This window comes from Macrosteles quadrilineatus, unplaced genomic scaffold (genome assembly GCF_028750875.1).
Source record: "Macrosteles quadrilineatus isolate MER2022 unplaced genomic scaffold, UCM_ALF_1.0 Scaffold_7__1_contigs__length_78375512, whole genome shotgun sequence".
In the NCBI taxonomy this organism is placed as follows: domain Eukaryota; kingdom Metazoa; phylum Arthropoda; class Insecta; order Hemiptera; family Cicadellidae; genus Macrosteles; species Macrosteles quadrilineatus.
Window position 1 is genome coordinate 34,705,009 of NW_026542600.1, and position 19,386 is coordinate 34,724,394.

Here is a 19,386-nt window from a genome sequence, read left to right on the forward strand (position 1 = left end):
TAATACCAAAATTCTCTAAACTTTATATATATATATATATATATATATATATCGGCTATTTCAAATTAAGTCCCAATCCATTATAAGACAGAGTCGTTGATGGTCGTCCGAAGTCGAGTGTTCAGCACTAACACAATACCGGTATATGATCCTTGACTTTATCAGTAGTATTTCAATAAAGTTCCTGGTTATCCTTAATTTGGCCTCAAAGATCAAATTCTAACTGGTACCAGTAATAAAAGGTTCATTGAAAGAAATTAAATAAGATATATGAGGTATGCCACTTATCGGTACGATGTATACAGCAGGTACGAGAAGGTAGCGACCAAGTCGGTTGTGGGTCGACAAGTCGTGGTGTCAGCAGAACCCAGGTATAGGTACAGGTAGGCAGTAGGTAGGTGACGACAACTGTAGTGGCTCACTGTAGTCAGGCACGTCTTCTCCCAGAGTATCCCTGAGCATATACAAGAAATAGAAACTAAACCCTAATTGAGATATTATTCACTAACATTTAAAACTGTGGACCTTTCTATACTAATAGTGAGAAAATTGATTCTTCAAATTAATCTCAATTTTAAAACAAGAAAAATAAATATTTTAAGTACAAACAATTAATTATTATCTACAAAACATGTTCAAATTATGACATTATTTACAACCTATTTAAGTTGATAATTAAATTGGATTTCTACAAAATAAACAAATTCTTACTGGCAGGGAGTGTACGTTAACGTTACGTTGTATGGTACATTTAAACTTGGACAAATTAGTCAAATTGTCTTGTAATTTCAAAAAATAATGTCAGCAACACTTTAACCACAAATAAGATTTCTGTAACACATAAATTTATTTATAAACTATTTCTTGATATTTCAACCCTAGCCTAGGTTTCATAACATATCTTAACAAATTTTCATAAACATTTAAATCACCACTGGTACATATTAAAATCATCTTATTGCATAAAAAAAAACAATCAAACATTTAATTTAATATCCAGTTGACCCTAGAAATATTAAAACAGTAATACATTGTAGTAAGTTGAATATAGGAAACAAATCACATGTCTGTAGGACATGAAAGTTTCAGTTTTAAACCTGTCTCATGTTGCATAAGGCTTAAACAATTTTTACAATTACAATTTTTGATTTATACAAGTTCAAATAACAAAATAAATAACTGGAATTGATGGCAAAGTGACATAAAGAGAGATTTAACACATTTACAACAAAACATTTACAAATATTTAATTAAACTATCATTTTACATATTTTACATTTTACAAGTTATCATGTTTGTTCATTCTGGTTGTCAAATCATTTTATTCATAAAATATTAAAATTCAAATTTCAACAAAGTTAACTTTTAAGTTCAAAATATCAAAACATTATTTATAAAATCATTTTATAGTTAGTCAAAAGAAAATACCTCACCTTAGCTAGATCCATAAAATGGGCAAGGAGGGAGTATAGACATGAAGGTAGATTTCTAGATGTAGATGTCTTCACTGGCAACCTGACACTGAGAATTTAGGAAGAGACAAGGGGGGAGAGGTTATGCAGAGTAAAACATGTTTGTGTTTGCCTTTGTTAACTTGGAAAGTCCAGCTGATTATTGCTAGGCCGGCTGGAGCTGCAGCTATCCAACTGATAATCTTACTGACAGGGTGATCAGTCCTGTATGCCCAATGATTAAAATTCAACTTTTCTTTCCTGTTAAATAATTGTTGTAAAACTGTTACAACTTTCATCCACCGACAGTTCCCTGTGAGGTGTGTAATATGTTCTGAAGACCCAGTTAGCATGACGTACCAAAAGTTCAAACTTTGCACAGGGATCATAATTCTGCTCTCTCCTGGTTTTGGTAGGTTTGTATTGTCAACCAAATGAAAAAAAAATGCAACAAGCACTCGAAACGATTTCTAGAAAACATCTCTCTAAACCATGGGGTGGCTAATAGATCATTGGTTGACCAGTAACTTTCAATGGTGGGTTTTCTCACAAGACCCATGTTGAATATTATAGCTAAAAACCCTTTCATTTCGATCAATGTTACTGGTTTCCAGCTCCTAGCCCTAGCATTGGGAGAGAGGTAGTCATGCGACCTTAGGTAGCAATGAGCATACAAATTTGTCATATCAACAAATAGGGTCAGAAGATTTACGGTGAAATACAAGTAAAAGTAGTCAATAGGTTTTCTATTACCATCAGGGCAATTATTCAAAGGTTTATTGCGGACATTTTCCATCAGGAATGTAAAAAAACAATACACAACGTTTCGGGATCTGGAATCTGATCCCGTCCTCAGGTGAAAAAAAACTTAACTAACACATTACAACTAACAATACACAAACGCCCAACCTAAGATGGAATACACTACAGAGGGTAGCAGTCAAAAAAGTATGCACTGTATAGCAGTCAAGTCATGATACAACATGCAAATAATAACATATAACAAAACACTATAACCTATAAAGGATGTAACGTAAAAAGGTCACACAATGGAACACTAATAGCACCATTCGCAATGACTCCACCAAACCAATGTTTTTTTCTGTTGTTTCCGTGTTTCCGATTGGTCAGCCATGTTGCTTCAGTCTCATTGGTGGAGTCATTGCTAACGGTGCTATTATTGTTCCATTGTGTGAGCTTTTTACGTTACACCTTTTATAGATTATAGTGTTTTGTTATATGTTATTATTTGCATGTTGTATCATGACTTGACTGCTATACAGTGCATATTTTTTTGACAGCTACCCTCTGTATTGTATTCCAAATTAGTTTGGGAGTTTGTGTATTGTTAGTTGGAATGTCTTAGTTAAGTTTTTTTCACCTGAGGACGGGATCAGATTCCAGATCCCAAAATGTTGTGTAGGCCCTATTGTTTTTTACATTCGTGATGGAAAATGTCCGCAATAAACCTTTGAACAACATAAACTCACCATCACCAACAATGAACTTTAAACAAAAAATCAGGGCAATGTTTGGGGCCAGGTATCTCATCAAAAATAAAAGTTTCGTTATGGAAAAACGAAAAGTTTCGTTAAAGTATGGATTGGGCTTCATGGATAAAAACTACGTTTGGATTTGATTTTCAGCAGTACTTGTCTAGTAAACAACGTGATTGCGCCATCTGTTGTTTATAAACAGTTTACAGGTTAGTGGCAGTGTTTTCGTTAAGTTTGTTTACATATTTTATAGTGGTTTGCACTTAAAATGAGTAAAAGTACTCGTGATAAGTCACCAGTAAGTGAAAATACAATTTAAAAAATAGTTATTTAGCCTCCGGATTACTGTATTATACTTAAAATGGTTTACAATACCTGCATATAGTAATCCTTTGTTGCTGATTTTGGCAAGTAGTTTCGGTTCATTAATGAACCATCTTCAGGCCTCAAGGTGTCAAGTAATCACTTCATTCAAAGATCGTTAACAAACAGAGTTCAATAAATAAGACATATACAAAACACGATACACGGAACGGACACACATTACAAAAAAACACGAAAAACACGAAGGGACATTGACAATTGATCGTGACCGGGCTGAGGTAAAGTCTAGACTGGTTGACTTATTTTTTTGTTTTTTGTAATGTGTGTCCGTTCCGTGTATCGTGTTTTGTATATGTCTTATTTATTGAACTCTGTTTGTTAACGATCTTTGAATGAAGTGATTACTTGACACCTTGAGGCCTGAAGATGGTTCATTAATGAACCGAAACTAGTTGCCAAAATCAGCAACAAAGGATTACTATATGCAGGTATTGTAAACCATTTTAAGTATGAAAATACAATTTTCAACAATTTGGTGGCAAGTGGAATTGATGTGGACTATGGTGAACTGAGTGACAGTTTTGTTAATGAAATTAATTTGTCATAGAGGTTGGCTGCCTCTTTTAACATTGCACTTAAATTATAAAAAAAAAATATACGACAAACACGCTCCAATTGTGAACCGTAGGGTTAGTAAAAGTCGCCCCGTTCCGTGGATCACTGAGGAGATTATTAGGTTAATGGCTCGGCGGGATTCAGTCCATCGCAGAGCTAAAAGAACTAGAGACCAGGGGCTTATGGCCCAGTATCGCCAGCTTAGAAATCAAGTTAAACAACATTTGCGCAACTCTCGACTTCAGTACTTTCATAGATTGTTTTCCGAAGGAAAACAATCTTCTGCTGTTCGCTGGCGTAATCTGAAACGTTTTGGACTTGGAAAGGAAGTTAAACCTGTTCCAATAACAATACCATTGAATGATTTAAACGATTTTTTCTTACCAGTTTCGTCAAATGCAAACGTCACAGTAGTACAGAACCATTTAACTCAGTTAAAATCACGTCACTTGCCCAATACTATTCCTCAATTTAACTTCAAGCCAATATTGCAGATTGATGTTTTGAAGGCTATAAGGCGAATAACGTCTGATGCCACTGGTTCTGACAGAATCTCGATTTCGTTGATTAAACGTATCTCGTTTGCTCTCCTCCCAACATTAACCTTCATATTCAACACCTCACTCAGATCAGGTATTTTCCCAGAAAAATGGAAGACTGTGCTTGTCCGCCCATTGAATAAGATCTCATCCCCATCACTTCCGCAAGACTACCGACCAATTAGTATTCTTCCAGCTCTTTCTAAAGCTCTTGAAAGAATTGTCCATTCTCAAGTTTCCGAATTCTTGTCAGTAAACAATATCCTCAACAGTTTCCAATCTGGATTTCGTAAATATTACAGCACTGAAACAGCGATGCTCCATATAACTGATGAAATACGATTTGCTATGGATCACAGCCAATGCACTATTTTAACCTTATTTGACTTCAGCAAAGCTTTCGATACTGTAAATCATAGCATTCTTCTAGCCAAACTCCAACTTTTAGGTTTTTCTGATAATTCACTAAAATGGATGAGATCATATCTTCAGAGCCGAAAGCAGTGTGTATGTCATGACAACTTGACGTCCGACTGGAGAAATGTTCCCTGTGGAGTTCCTCAGGGTTCAATTCTTGGCCCACTACTTTTCACTGTTTACATCAATGACATTAGTACAGTACTACACCACGTAAAGTTTCATTTTTATGCTGATGACCTGCAAATTTATTCTCATTTTAAAGTCAGCGATATAAATGAAGCTATAGACATAATGAATCACGACATTGACAACATTGTTCAATGGGCAGCACAGAATGGACTTAGACTCAATCCTGACAAAACAAAACCAATCATTATAGGTCACTCACGTTTACTAAACAAACTTGAAGAAGACAATTTACCAAAACTCACTGTAAATGGAATTACTTTGCAATATCAAAACAAAATCAAAAGTCTTGGATTGCTGATGAACCGCACATTAGACTGGACTGACACGGTGGTAGATACTTGTAAAAGAGTATTTGCCGCCATTCACACAATGAAGAAGATGCAACGACTCCTTCCTTTTCACATTAAACTCTTACTGGTCAAATCACTTGTGTTTCCACACTTCAATTACTGCAACACTGTGGTTAATGATATGACTGTGGCTTTGGCAACAAAACTACAACGTGCACAAAATTATTGTATTAGATTTCTGTTTGACCTTAGGCAGGACGACCACGTCACACCTTATTACATAAATGAATCAATTTTGAAATTAGATGACCTCAGAAAACTCCGAATACTTTCAATCACTCATTCGGCTATCAATCTTGGAATTCCAAATTACATTGCAAAGAATTTTGAATTTTTGAATGAAAGAAGTGCAAGGGATACTCGCTCTGGCTCGTCTACGTTGCGCATTCCTCGTCACAGAACAACTATTTATAATAAATCATTTGTAGTCACAGCATGCCGCCTATGGAACTCTATACCCGATGCCATTAAATCCATAGAAAACCGATCCCGACTGAAGGCGACACTGAAAGAATATTATCTCAACCGGATGGTAGTGGCGTGGCGGGATGGCGTGCGTTAGGCTTAGCTGCTGCAAAGAGTGTATGTGTGTGACTGTATGCTAGGAAAAGAAATGTATGTTATGTTGTTTATTATTAATTATGTTACGAAATGTGTATTTTACTTTTGTTCATATCATGTATTATTGTTATTACTATTATTATTTAGAGGTTAACTGTAAGAAAGGACCATGAGGTCCTAAGTTCGCCTCAATAAAGAAGGATTTTCATTTCATTTCATTTCATTTCACTTGCCCGTCCACATAGACTACAGATCTGTGCGTGGAACGTATCCAGCAAAGCAAAGGGTGAGCCCATACAGTACAAAGGTGAACTGTACTGATAAAAGTTAGTGGCAGTGACGAGGATCCGAACCCACGACACTACTGCCTTGGGCCCGAAGTCCGCGACGCTACCGACTGAGCCACCGACTCACACATCTCTTCCAGAGTTATTTGGTGACGACAGTGATGCAAATCCCGACTTTTTTCCAAGTGATCTACATACAACATCTGATGAGGAATATGACATTGATCAACCTAGCGCTACAAACTCGACGTAGGCTTACTGTCTTGCCTCCCAAACGACCCACAGGTTGTCCTAAAAAAAGTACTCAGGTTCCTGATGATAGGCCTGTTTTAGAAAATGATATGCCTCCTGAAAATACAATTTAAAAAATAGTTGTTTAGCCTCCGGATTACTGTATTATACTTAAAATGGTTTACAATACCTGCATATAGTAATCCTTTGTTGCTAATTTTGGCAAGTAGTTTCGGTTCATTAATGAACCATCTTCAGGCCTCAAGGTGTCAAGTAATCACTTCATTTGAAGATCGTTAACAAACAGAGTTAAATCAATAAGACATATACAAAACACAATACACGGAACGGACACACATTACAAAAAACACAAAAATAAGTCAACCAGTCTAGACTTTACCTCAGCCCGGTCACGATCAATTGTCAATGTCCCTTCGTGTTTTTTTGTAATGTGTGTCCGTTCCGTGTATCGTGTTTTGTATATGTCTTATTTATTGAACTCTGTTTGTTAACGATCTTTGAATGAAGTGATTACTTGACACCTTGAGGCCTGAAGATGGTTCATTAATGAACCGAAACTACTTGCCAAAATCAGCAACAAAGGATTACTATATGCAGGTAATGTAAACCATTTTAAGTATAATACAGTAATCCGGAGGCTAAACAACTATTTTTTAAATTGTATTTTCACTTACTGGTGACTTATCACGAGTACTTTTACTCATTTCAAGTGCAAACCACTATAGAATATGTAAACAAACTTAACGAAAACACTGCCACTAACCTGTAAACTGTTTACAAACAACAGATGGCGCAATCACGTTGTTTACTAGACAAGTACTGCTGAAAATCAAATCCAAACGTAGTTTTTATCCATGAAGCCCAATCCATACTAAATCGATTCACGTATAATTTATGACATTTGGATTGAAAATAAGCCAGAAAAATAGCATTTAGCGAGCGTCCGATATATCCGAACGCGGCGGCAAAAGGGTTGACCGTCAACCAATAAATCGGGACTATGGCAGTTAACTGAATTTCTTGGAACAATCTCTTCTTCAACAGTTTGATCAGTTCATGACCATGATACAATAAATAGAGGTAATCCTGTTAAACCTAACATTGGGTTGCACAAGTTGTTTAAGAGCCATAAATACTAACAGCTGTTACCTAATAATAAATTATGTAATGATGGTTAAAAGTAAGGCTTTCTACACTGTGGAAGAATTTTCAAATGTGACTGATTGTATTTTAGATTGATTTTGCACTGACGATGCCTATTGTAACGATCTGTTATTTAATGGCAAATAAAGCTTCTTGATTCTTAGTTCTTGATTAGACGGATAACAGAAATTCTTTCATAAATTACTACAGTTTGGAAAATTACAACTCTTGGTTAAAATAACACAGTGGGAATTGTACATAGTATAATTTTATTCATATAATATAAATGCTAATACACACTATATATGACTAAAGAATCTACCGTAAAAATAACAAAAATACACATTTAAGAAGCAATTACAAGTCATTTGCCTACTCATTTTAATATTCCCAGTTTTAAAATCTGCCTAAAATATCAGAGTCTGATTTATACTTTTACTGATACGCTTGTATTAATTCACAACAATATTTTCCAGGGTTCATTGACACACACATCCATGCTCCCCAGTTTCCAAATGCTGGTGTTGGCTACAACATGCCATTGCTTGAGTGGCTGAATAGGTACACCTTCCCTCTTGAGAGCCAATACCATGACGTGTCGAGAGCTAAGGTGGTTTATTGTGACGTTGTGGTAAGTATACCTTTCATCTTGAATTGTAGTTGAACAGTTAAACCTCAATAATATGGCTGAAACGGGTGGACAGTAGGCTAGATCTAGGAATTGGCCGGACACTTGAGAGACAATAGGCCTACCTTTTAGTGATTTGAGACAGCCACATTTGGGATTTTCTGTTCCTGTTAAAGATTAACAGCACAACAAGTTTTACATTCTGGGCTTAACACAGTGTACTTGTGTTGGTTAGTCTAAGGTGATATTGCATCATACTTGGGAATAACGAATAGAAATTCTAACGGATAGCAATATTCGTTAGTTTTTCGGCTAACTTTTATTTTATTCATGAGTTTTTTAAAAGTGCTGGAAATACTACTCAGTTAGATTTATAGCTAACAAATAGATAGTATATTCATTAGTTTAAAATTGTTAGATTTTTGGTCAGGCGGAAGTATCTCAAATACGGGTTATTTATTTTATGTGATCAGTGAGGGTTGCGTGCGGCCGTGAGAAAAGTATATTTTACCTCTCGGCCATGCGCCCCCTTGGCGCTTGCGCCCATAAATCTGGCCCTGCGGAGGACATGGATAGGATTCGCATAACACGTTGTCGTAGTTATCTATAATTCATTCACAGGCTTGTATGCCTACATCATTGTATTGCCCCTCACGCCTCTCGTCCGGGTCAAAGAAATATACACTTGTGATTTAGCGGGTAAGTGCGTGAAAAAATGTTGGTAAATAAAAAATCCAACAATCTTAGCACATGTGTAACCTTGACTGTTCTTTGGGCTATCGGTTTGAACATTTGAAAGGAAGAATATTAATTTTGATTTACCAGTCGCATATTATTTTGTAATGACGCTTTTTAGTTTCTAGGGCAAAAAACACGGCAACACCAAAAACCAGTTTTGTAATGTCTTGAGTTTAACAGTTTTCAAATGAAGTAAGCCCTGTAAAGGGAACAAATTAACAAACTTGCATGAATTTAAAATGGGACGCAATTAAAATTATTTATGGGGCTCTGATATTAATCGTTATTGGTAGGGATATTGTATTGATTAGTTCACGCCCCCTAAAATCTTTTATGCAATATGAATAGGTATAAAAAAGTTTACTCCGCTTATGACCTTCAACCAGTATGTTTAAAAGTAAATATATATTTATTCATCATTGCCTCCAGGATTGATTATTGACAATATAAATAGGTTAACATACCTTACGTTGTCAATCCTAAAATTAGTCTATGGCAACTAGTTTTGGAAACATCAGTGGTTTCTTTGTTTGTTGCCATCTTGCGGCATCGTACATCGCTCCGCCATTTTGTTGGTTTTACTTTTCCTGGGACCGGAAGCAATTTCTGTTGTCTCCGTGTTTCCCATTGGTCGGCCATGTTGCTTCAGTCACATTGGTGGAGTCATTGCGAACGTTGCTATTAGTGTTGCATTGTGAGAGCTTTTTACACAACTATTATAGATTATAGTGTTTTGTGATTTGTTATTTATTATTTGCATGTTGTATCATGACTTGACTGCTATACAGTGCATTTTTTTTACTGCTACCGGCACCCTCTGTAGTCTATTCCAACTTAGGTTGGGCGTTTGTGTATTGTTAGTTGTAATGTGTTGGTTAAGTTTTTTCACCTGAGGACGGGATCAGATTCCAGATCCCGAAACGTTGTGTATTGTTTTTTACAATCGTGATGGAAAATGTCCGCAATAAACCTGAACAACATCAGTGGATTCATTGTCAAGCCTCTTGCCTCTTAAAATATTGGGACATCTTGTGGTCATCAGTACACTATAGTTTGTGTCCGTGTTCGTGTTTGTATATGTCGAATATACTATTGTGTATTGACGATGACAAGAGGCTCGACAATGAAACCACTGATGTATCGAAACTAGTTGCCATAGACTAATTTTAGGATTGACGACGTAAGGTATGTTAACCTATTTATGTTGCCAATATATATTTGTTTGTTGTAGAAAAGAACCTTGAGATGTGGCACCACAACCGCAGCCTACTTTGGCACCATCCATGCAGACAGTTGTATAATGCTGGCCGAGGCAGCTCGTTTAAGTGGTCAGAGAGCACTAGTAGGGAAGGTCTGCATGGACCAGAACTGTCCAGCAGATTTAAAAGAAGAAACTGAACAATCAATACAAAACACAGAAGTCTTCATAAATACACTCCTTAACAATGGGGTTAGTTATAATCACATATATGTTTAATATATGTAGAAGTATGCTGGCAGCATATTCATAAATTGAGATAATTATATCCATTTGCAAGATAGAATTACAATTTTGACATCAGCTAGGCTAGATTGTACAAGTTAGTCAGTTATCAAACTTTTTACTTTTTTATAAGTTTGATTTATGCCTTGTACCTAAACTTGCTAATCACTAAATCCACTCTACAGGCGCAATAACTAGGAATTTTAAGTAGTTCTTTGTTCCAATGGATAAACACAATGTCTACCAGCTGTGAAACTCCTCTGGATGATTGGCCTTGTTTACTAACTAAATGTTTGTAAAGGCCAAATAACAGAAGAGCTGGTAACTGAAACCACTTACTTACCTGCAGACAATAGAGTACCAAGAAATTGTGCACATGTCTGTACTTCATGATTGTTTTAATCAGCTGCATACCAATTTGTCTTTTTCTCACACTTACGGGCGGCAGTTTTATATTGTTGCAGTACAGTACAAGGGAAAGGCTTGCAGAATGATTAGATCAGTGTAAATAAGGTGCAGCACACACTCAGAATCCCAACAGCAGAAAGGGTCTTCGAAGATTGCGCATTTGTAAATTTAATTTTTTGCAATCATATTATATCGATATTTTTGGTTCGAGGCTCACAGAGCAACATTTTTCACTTGATCCAAACTGAATTTAAATTTTAAGTGACCAAAATATAAAGCTGAATGTCACTGCTCTGCAGCTTTTGAGTAAAAGTAAAAAGACAAGCCAAGCTAAGCAAAAATACAAACACAAAACTTAAATAATTAATGGCCTATTAGCAATCAATATTTAAATACATTGAGGAAAGAATGTTTAAACTAGCTTTGAGTAACCAGGAATTCTCAGATAATTCGCAAACAAATGTGAATTCTAGCAGAGAGATTCTGAGATGTTTTAAGTTAGTCGGAGAAAGTTCAAATGTCCTGCTTTGGGGCCTGCATACCTCCCTGATACTTCTCTTTTCTTAGTAGTAGTTGCAATGCCAATAGATATCTGGCTGTGTTTTTACTTCGTTGGTTTGAGTTTTTTTTCCCATTATTTGTGATGATGGCATCTAATCAGAAAAATTAGTCATTTTAATAAAGTCATGTTTGTGGCAATATAGAAAACTTATTAATTCAACGATTTTTAATATATTGGTACTACGGTTTTAGCAAGTCACCCATATAGGTAATAATAAACTATTACCGTAGTTTTCATGGTAAGTCCTAGACCTGGCGCTTTTTTATTTGATGTTCCCAGAGGCCAAAACACTATCTCTTCAAACCCATGTATAGTGTGTCTGTAAGCACAATAACTCTAGTAAAAATTACTTGATGTTGGTAAAATTTGGTTTAAACATGTAAACCTTTGTTTAAGCGTGGAAAAAGTATTACTGACCTAGCATGTTTCGACAATGGAAACAGGGGGTTATGGGCTAAAAGTTAACTTTCCATTTTTGGCACCAAAAACATAAAATTTATAGAGTTTTTTTTTGTAGAGCTTAAAAACAAATAATTTACCATACTGATGCGTTTTTGTACACTTAGTTGTGAAGAAAATTCCCAAAAAATGTTACATTTAAACAGTGTTATTCTTAAGTAATAGTGTTCCAGTTTGCATCATGGAATTTGCCAAATTTCTTTACTATCTTACTAAGCTATTAAAACTAGTTTATTACTCACCCTGTAGAAGCAAACATAACTACGGTACTTGTTAAACCTAATGTTGTTTAAAAAGGAATCAATCTGACATGTTTAAGGAAATGTTTTAATTCAAAATTTAATCAGGCAAATATAAAATTATTTAGTCTGCAGGTTTGTTGTAGCGGGGGTATTTTAATTTAATTTTATCTTTTGGGCTATAAATGTGGTAGGACTATTACCAAATGCATGTTAATCAAATAAACATCTCGGTTTATGCAATATAATTATATTATAGTAGGCCTACATCTTTTTGTTGTAGGATGCACTGGTAAGGCCCATAATAACGCCAAGGTTTGCTCTGACGAGTTCAGAAGAGCTTATGTCTCGTCTCGGTCAGCTCGCCAACAGATTTGACCTTCACATTCAAGTAAGTTAGTCAATTAAACTAGGAATAGGTTTGGTTTCAAAGTAATGTGTTACAATTACCAAGTATGTTGTAAACAAGATTCCACTACAAGGTTCCACTACAGCATAACATGGTTAACAAACACAATGATGATTCAAAGTGCAAAATAAATTAGGTAAACGTGAACTGTTAAGCTTGCATCTTGTAATATACACTTAATGCCACAATAACAAGGTATATACAGGCCCAATCAGTATTCTATTTTCTTGCAATGTCTTGATTACATCAACAAAGATACCCACAACATTTATTGCACAGGAAGTAGTGATGTTTATTTATGTCATAGTTTCTGACAACATAATGAAATTCATCTGTGTAACAAGCTTAATAATTTTTTAAAGTTAGTCTTTGTTTGATTCTGTTAAATGAAATGAAATTATTTATTGTCGTAAAAACTACACAGTTCATGACAATTGCCAAAAGATAAAAAATAATCAAGCTGGTTTTTTTTTTTACATTAAAACTATAATTCTAAACTAAAAAAAAATTGTTTGTACAAACAGGCCTGGGTTAGTCTGGTTTAAGACATGCTAGAATTTAATAACAGACAGGTTTTTGATGCTGACAGGCCAGAAATTGTACATTTTTACCCCTTGGTATTCAAAACTGTTTTGAGTGGCTGTATACATATAAATATGCCTCAGTGTGGACAGATTATCTTTATATTGTGTTACAGACCCATCTTTCTGAAAATGCAGACGAGGTAAAAGAAGTGAAGAAAAAGTTCCCAAATGCTAAAAACTATGCAGACGTATATGAAAGAGCCAAATTACTGACTAGAAAGGTAGGTTATCTAAACCTGTAGGCTTATTTAAAAATAGGTATTTGTCAATGTGATTACATCATGACTGATTCAGTGTTTTCAGTAAATGCCCACTGAACATCACATCTGATGGACCGAAACATACCAAGAAAAGAAGCCATCGAGATACTCAAAAAAAGACTTACCAACTGTGAAAATTTCGATGAAGAAGAAATAAATGATATTATTAAAATTACAACAACAATAACGGAACAAAACTATTTCTCTTACAATAATAAAACATACTATGACCCCAAAGGTCTTCCGATGGGAGGTCCACTATCAGCCACCTTAGCGGAGCTATTTATGCAAAATTTCGAGAAGCAACATATATTATCAGATAAAAACCCCTATTTCAACAAAATCAAATTTTATGCTCGGTATGTTGATGATGCCTTCATCGTACTAAATGCTAACCAAAGACAGGCAAATAATTTCTTAACACACGTCAACAAAACACACAATAGCATCAAATTTAAAATGGAAACTGAACTAAGCCATTCTATAAGCTTTCTTGACATAACAGTCACTAAAACCCAAAACCAAACAGTTAAAATTGGAATTTTCAGGAAACCAACACAAACAGATCTAGTTATACCAGCAGAATCCAACCATCCTTACAACCAAAAAATGGCAGCTTTTAGATCACTAACATATAGACTTCTCAACTACAATCTCGACCAAAAAGAGTATGAAAAAGAAAAGGAAATTATAAAAACAATAGCATCAAATAACGGTTACAATCCAACAATCGTAGAAACTATGATCTGCAAAACCCGAAAGAAAATTAAATCCAATACACAAAATGAACCTTCAAATCAGTCAAACCCGGAAAACCAAAATCAGAAATACGTAGCAATCAAATACACCGATAAAACAACAGAAAAAATAGGAAAAATCTTTAATAAAGTAGGCTGCACACCAGCATACAAAGTTAAAACCAATCCGGTGCCCATTTACAAACAGGAAGCCAACAAAGATAACCCAGATAATGAAAGAGGAGTTTATAAAATTACATGTGCGCCCCCCTGCAATAAACAATATATCGGCTACACAAACAGAACTTTCAGCAAAAGATTCAAAGAACACAACACTCAACATTATACCAACCCCAGCTCAATAGTAGCTAAACACCTGAAAGAAAATCATGGCCACAAAATTATTTATCCTGAGTCATTACAGATCCTCCACAAAACCAACTCCAAATCTACTGCAATAGTCAAAGAAAGTTACGAAATTTATAAGCAAATTAACACTAACCCTGACACCCTCCTAAATAAGAAAGAGGACTACCATAATTCCATTTTGTTTAACCTCATTCAAAACATAGAGGAAACCCAACGATCTGGCAACACCGCACTAAAATGGCAACAGCGCAAAAGTGAAAGCGACCATCCCTTACAAACAATGACTACATCCCCTGATCATAACACTGTCACTGTCAACCACTCAGATCCAGTACAAGTCCATCACGTCAACAGTGCGGAACGAAATGTACCCCGCCGCTCGTGTCGCCGCCGGGCAACCGCGACCGCGAATGTGACCGGTTAGTGATTGGAAAATATATTGTAAATATGTACATAGTAACAGTAGTGTTTAAGAAGATACTCTATGAAGATGCCGCACTGAGCGGCGAAATGCGCATCGAGTGTTAACTACAAGACCTTCAGGCAAAATAGGTAAATAATTACTGTAAATTTTCTGATTTTATAGTATAGGTAGTATCACACTATTTAACTAAATGGGATGAATTGTTGTAAATCTTGAAAGTAACCGTCGATTTCCATGGGTTTCGCCTATTTTTGATAAATAAAAACTAAATATAAATAATCACTAATTACTCAAAAACCGTTGGATATAGAGGAAAATTATAAATACAAAAAAATGTGTATTTGAAGATGGACTACATTTTATATATTTAGCTTTTTCCTGTATCTCTAATAATAAAGTAACTATAGCAAAAAATACAGAAATAGGCTATGCCGCCATTTTCCAATATGGCGGCCGTAGCACAGCTTCAATTTTAGGGGACTTTTAGTATGTTCAAAAGGAAGTTACATCCCCCCCCCTACTTTTTCTACATTTTTTAAGATATCATCTCCGGACCACATCACATCATTGTAGAGTAGCAAGTGCTTCATTATTTTGACTGGGTATAAATATTTGGCCGCCATCTTGGATCTGCCATATTGGTTACAAAGTCTTTTTCAAATGTAAAGGTAGAGTTTGTTACCCATCATTTCAAACTATAATTATTAAAATTTTAATTTACAATATTTTAAAGAACATATTGCAGCATTGTATTCAGTATAAAAAGCTACTTTGAAACGATGGGTCACAACCCCACCTTTACATTTGAAAATATTTTTGTATCCAATATGGCGGATCCAAGATGGCGGCCAAAAATTTATACCTAGTCAAAAAGAAGTACTTTCTACTCTACAATGATCTGATGTGGTCCGGAGTTGATACTGTATCTTAAGAAATGTAGAAAAAAGTAGGGGGGGGGGAACTCGTTTAAAACTCACCCTGTATACTATTGTTGGTGTATTCAAGATATTTGTTTTACTGAAACTTAATAACAGGATATTATTTAATGAGGGCAGGATATTAATGTCAAAGGAAAAGGAACAGATTTTTCGGAGTTCCATCTTCCATCCATTGTAAGGTATAACAACTAAATTCTTCTGTATGATTATTTAAAAATGGGTGCTCGAGAATAATAACCTACCCATCTAATAATAATTTTAGAATGATTTTAGTACCTAGTTATCTTTAGTTGTATTGTTATGTTAAATGGTTTTGCCGTTGGAATGAAATAATACCCCCGCCGCAGCCAACCTGCAGACTAAGCGAATTTCAACTTGTCTGATTACATTTTTACTAAAACATTTCTATAAATAAGACATATTTATTCCCAATTTAAATAACATTAGATTTAACAAGTGCTTAAGTTTGCTGCTACAGGGAAGGTAAAAAGTGTTTTTGACCATATGTCAATAGTATAGGATGAAATAAATAAATTTGCCAAATTTTATCAATATATCCCTAAACAAGTAAACTACAACAGTTTTCATTTTCTCCATGAGAATAACATGGGAATTTTAAATTACACTTTTTTTAAATTTTCTCCTTGACCGTTAGGCATACAACAGCGCTTCAATATACTAAATTATTTCTTTTTTTAAGTTCTACAAAATGGTTGAGAAAGAAATTGCAAAATTTTTTGTTTTTAGGGTAAAAAATGGGAAAACCCCATTTTTACCCCATAAAACCCCCCATAAACCCCTGTTCCCATGGTCCGATTATGCTGGTTCGCAAACTCGTTCGAACAAATGTAGGTTTACACGTTTGCACCAAATTTCATCAAAATCGGATCATTTTTGCTCGAGTTATCGCGCTAACGGACACATATATAAATATATATATATATATTGTAAGAAAGGGGATTAACCCCGTACCCACGGTGCTCATCTATGCAGACACTCTGTTCACATTACACTTAGTCGACCAGTTGGTGTGAACAGAGTTGAACAGTAGCATGAGCATCGATTTACAAATTCCTTTCCCAGCTGATGTGAGCTAGGCGATGACCGGTAGGGCTGACTTCCAAGAAACACCGTTAACCTATAAGCCACACACCCTATCGGTAATCAGCCAATGAGAAGGGCTAATGAAGAAGATGGAGGGGTGACGACTCTTGGAGCTGGGGGATCTGAAGGAAAACATCGGGGAGATCACCACGGACCACCGGAGAAAGAAGATCGGGAGTTTGGGAGTGCGTGTATCGGTGCGTGTGCTTCTGGGACAATTAACAGTATGTAAAAAGAATAAAATATATAACTAAAGTTTTGTCAAACATACAAGTCATGTAATTTGTCAGTAACTAATTCTTTTACATTTTCAATTGTTTTTCTTTTCTTGTAAATTTAACGTTGTAAATTTATTTATCTTATTATTGTTGATTTTTGCCTTTTCAAAGTTTTCTTTTGCTGTTGTAACACTTTGTAACTTTTGTTGTTTTTCTAAATTTAAATTTTTGTTCATTACACGTTGAGTAACACCCTTTAGCAGTCTTATGTCTCATTAACCTAACACCTCTTGACTAAGCTAAGCGAGTGAATCATTTTAGGAAACCTAAACTTAAAGTGAGGCATGGGACTCGCATGGTGGAGGCGCCGGGCATGGTGGGGGGTGGGGGGGGGTTCAATATATAAATATATATATATATATATGAATTTGAACGGATGGTGTTTTTGGTCTCTGGGGACCTCAAAACGAAAAAGTAAATCGGTCCCGGGTCTAGGTCTTACCATGAGACCTACGGTAATAGCTTATTCCCTATATGGGAAATTCGCTAAAATAAAACAAATAAATAAATAAATAAAATCATTGTGATCAGATGTTCTTGGTATTAGTTTTGAACATGTTTTCCATGATTGAAAAGAAAATTTGATTATAAGGACCGATAGGTAAGGATGATCGGGTTCGGGCAATTGTCACATATTTACGCTTATACTGTTACTCACAAGACGGTAAATATACATAAACATAAAAGATGGTGATTGATTTCGATTGATCACTCCAATCATCACCAGACCCAATAGGCGTTGACACACCTATTTCAGGAGGATATTTCACATCTTCAAATTAAGTCATATCTTCAGACATAATTTCTTATTTTCATTAATTTAAATTTTTTTGAATTAAAACAACACCAAATTGTTAGAGTTTTTCCGAAACACAAGGTTTGTTAAGCATAAATTAATTGAGTTAATTTTATTTAGGCTACACTGGGCTTTCATCTGAATGTAAATTCTCTTACTTTAATTTGAGCACAAAATATTACAAAGTATCTGGAAAGCCGCTGAACCCACAAGTTGGATGCGGCAGGGGTATCAGATTACTCAATAATCTCATCTTTTCCTCACAGTCGGTGACACAATCTGTCTTTTTTTCTGAGGATATGTTCCTTTTGAATGTGTTAAAATTGAGTATTTTGTTCTAAATTCTGCATTTGTTTTAGTTTTATTGTTTAAAATCTCATATGGGATATTTGTGTCAAAGCCATAACCAATTTATTTGTGGTGTTGGGTATTCTGTCACCAAATTATGTAAACCTTGCACTAGTTGTGTAATTTGCTAAAAAGAAAACCAATCACAACCCTTTGGTTGTGGTTTTTTTGTAGGAATCCTTAAATATAAAGATGGTCGATTCTGGTCCACAACGTCAAAAAAATTGTGATGCCAATGGTATCTAGTATACCTCAACTTTCAATACTTTGGATTTGCATTTTTTAGCAATGAAATTGTAATCATCTACTGTGATTTTGGCGATGCCTTGTAATGATTATCTGTTCCCGCAATTCCTTTACTATTCTAAAAATACCCTTAAATATACTAAAAATATGAAAATTGGGAATAGATTCGTTGGAAACTATTTGTCTTCGGTATCCCCTAACTTTTCAAAAATTGGAATCACTACTGATTTGAGAGAGACTACACATTACAACATCGGTAACAACAATGTATTGGCCCTTCACTGCTCCATTAGTCTCTGAGGTCCACTATGACACACTGCATGCATTTACGATTCTGCCTTTGTGGCCTAAGACCATTGAACCTGATCAAATATGTAAATATGACCGTAGGAAGTTTGAATGGGGGCCCTGTTACAGACCATCGTGGCACACTGTGTACACCTCGAGGACAGTGAGATAGAGTTGTTGAGAGAGAAGAGATGCAGTGTGGCCCACTGCCCTGACTCCAACTTGTGCTTGCGCAGTGGCTTATGTGATGTGCGCCGACTTCTAAACGTAGGAGTCAATGTATCTTTGGGAACAGGTATGCTAAACAGAGGATTCCTAAATTCAAGTGTAAAATATTTTCATTTAGGCTATATGAGGTACAAAATGTACAATAAATAGTGTCAGCTTCTAACTACTGTATACAAAGTCTAACTATATAAAGATTGTTTACAGAGACTTAAATTATCAATCCATTCACAGCT

At 35.3% G+C, this 19,386-nt stretch overlaps 1 protein-coding gene across 1 annotated transcript in view; it reads left to right on the top strand.

Moving 5' to 3' along the window:
* LOC128998506 (guanine deaminase) overlaps window positions 1-19,386 on the top strand; it is a 51,937-nt gene that overhangs the window by 11,644 nt on the left and 20,907 nt on the right. Inside the window, exons 4-8 of the mRNA XM_054424670.1 lie at window positions 8,104-8,258; window positions 10,225-10,443; window positions 12,428-12,535; window positions 13,251-13,358; window positions 19,055-19,220. Coding sequence (XP_054280645.1) covers window positions 8,104-8,258; window positions 10,225-10,443; window positions 12,428-12,535; window positions 13,251-13,358; window positions 19,055-19,220 — 756 coding nt within the window. The remainder of the gene's footprint in view (window positions 1-8,103; window positions 8,259-10,224; window positions 10,444-12,427; window positions 12,536-13,250; window positions 13,359-19,054; window positions 19,221-19,386) is intronic.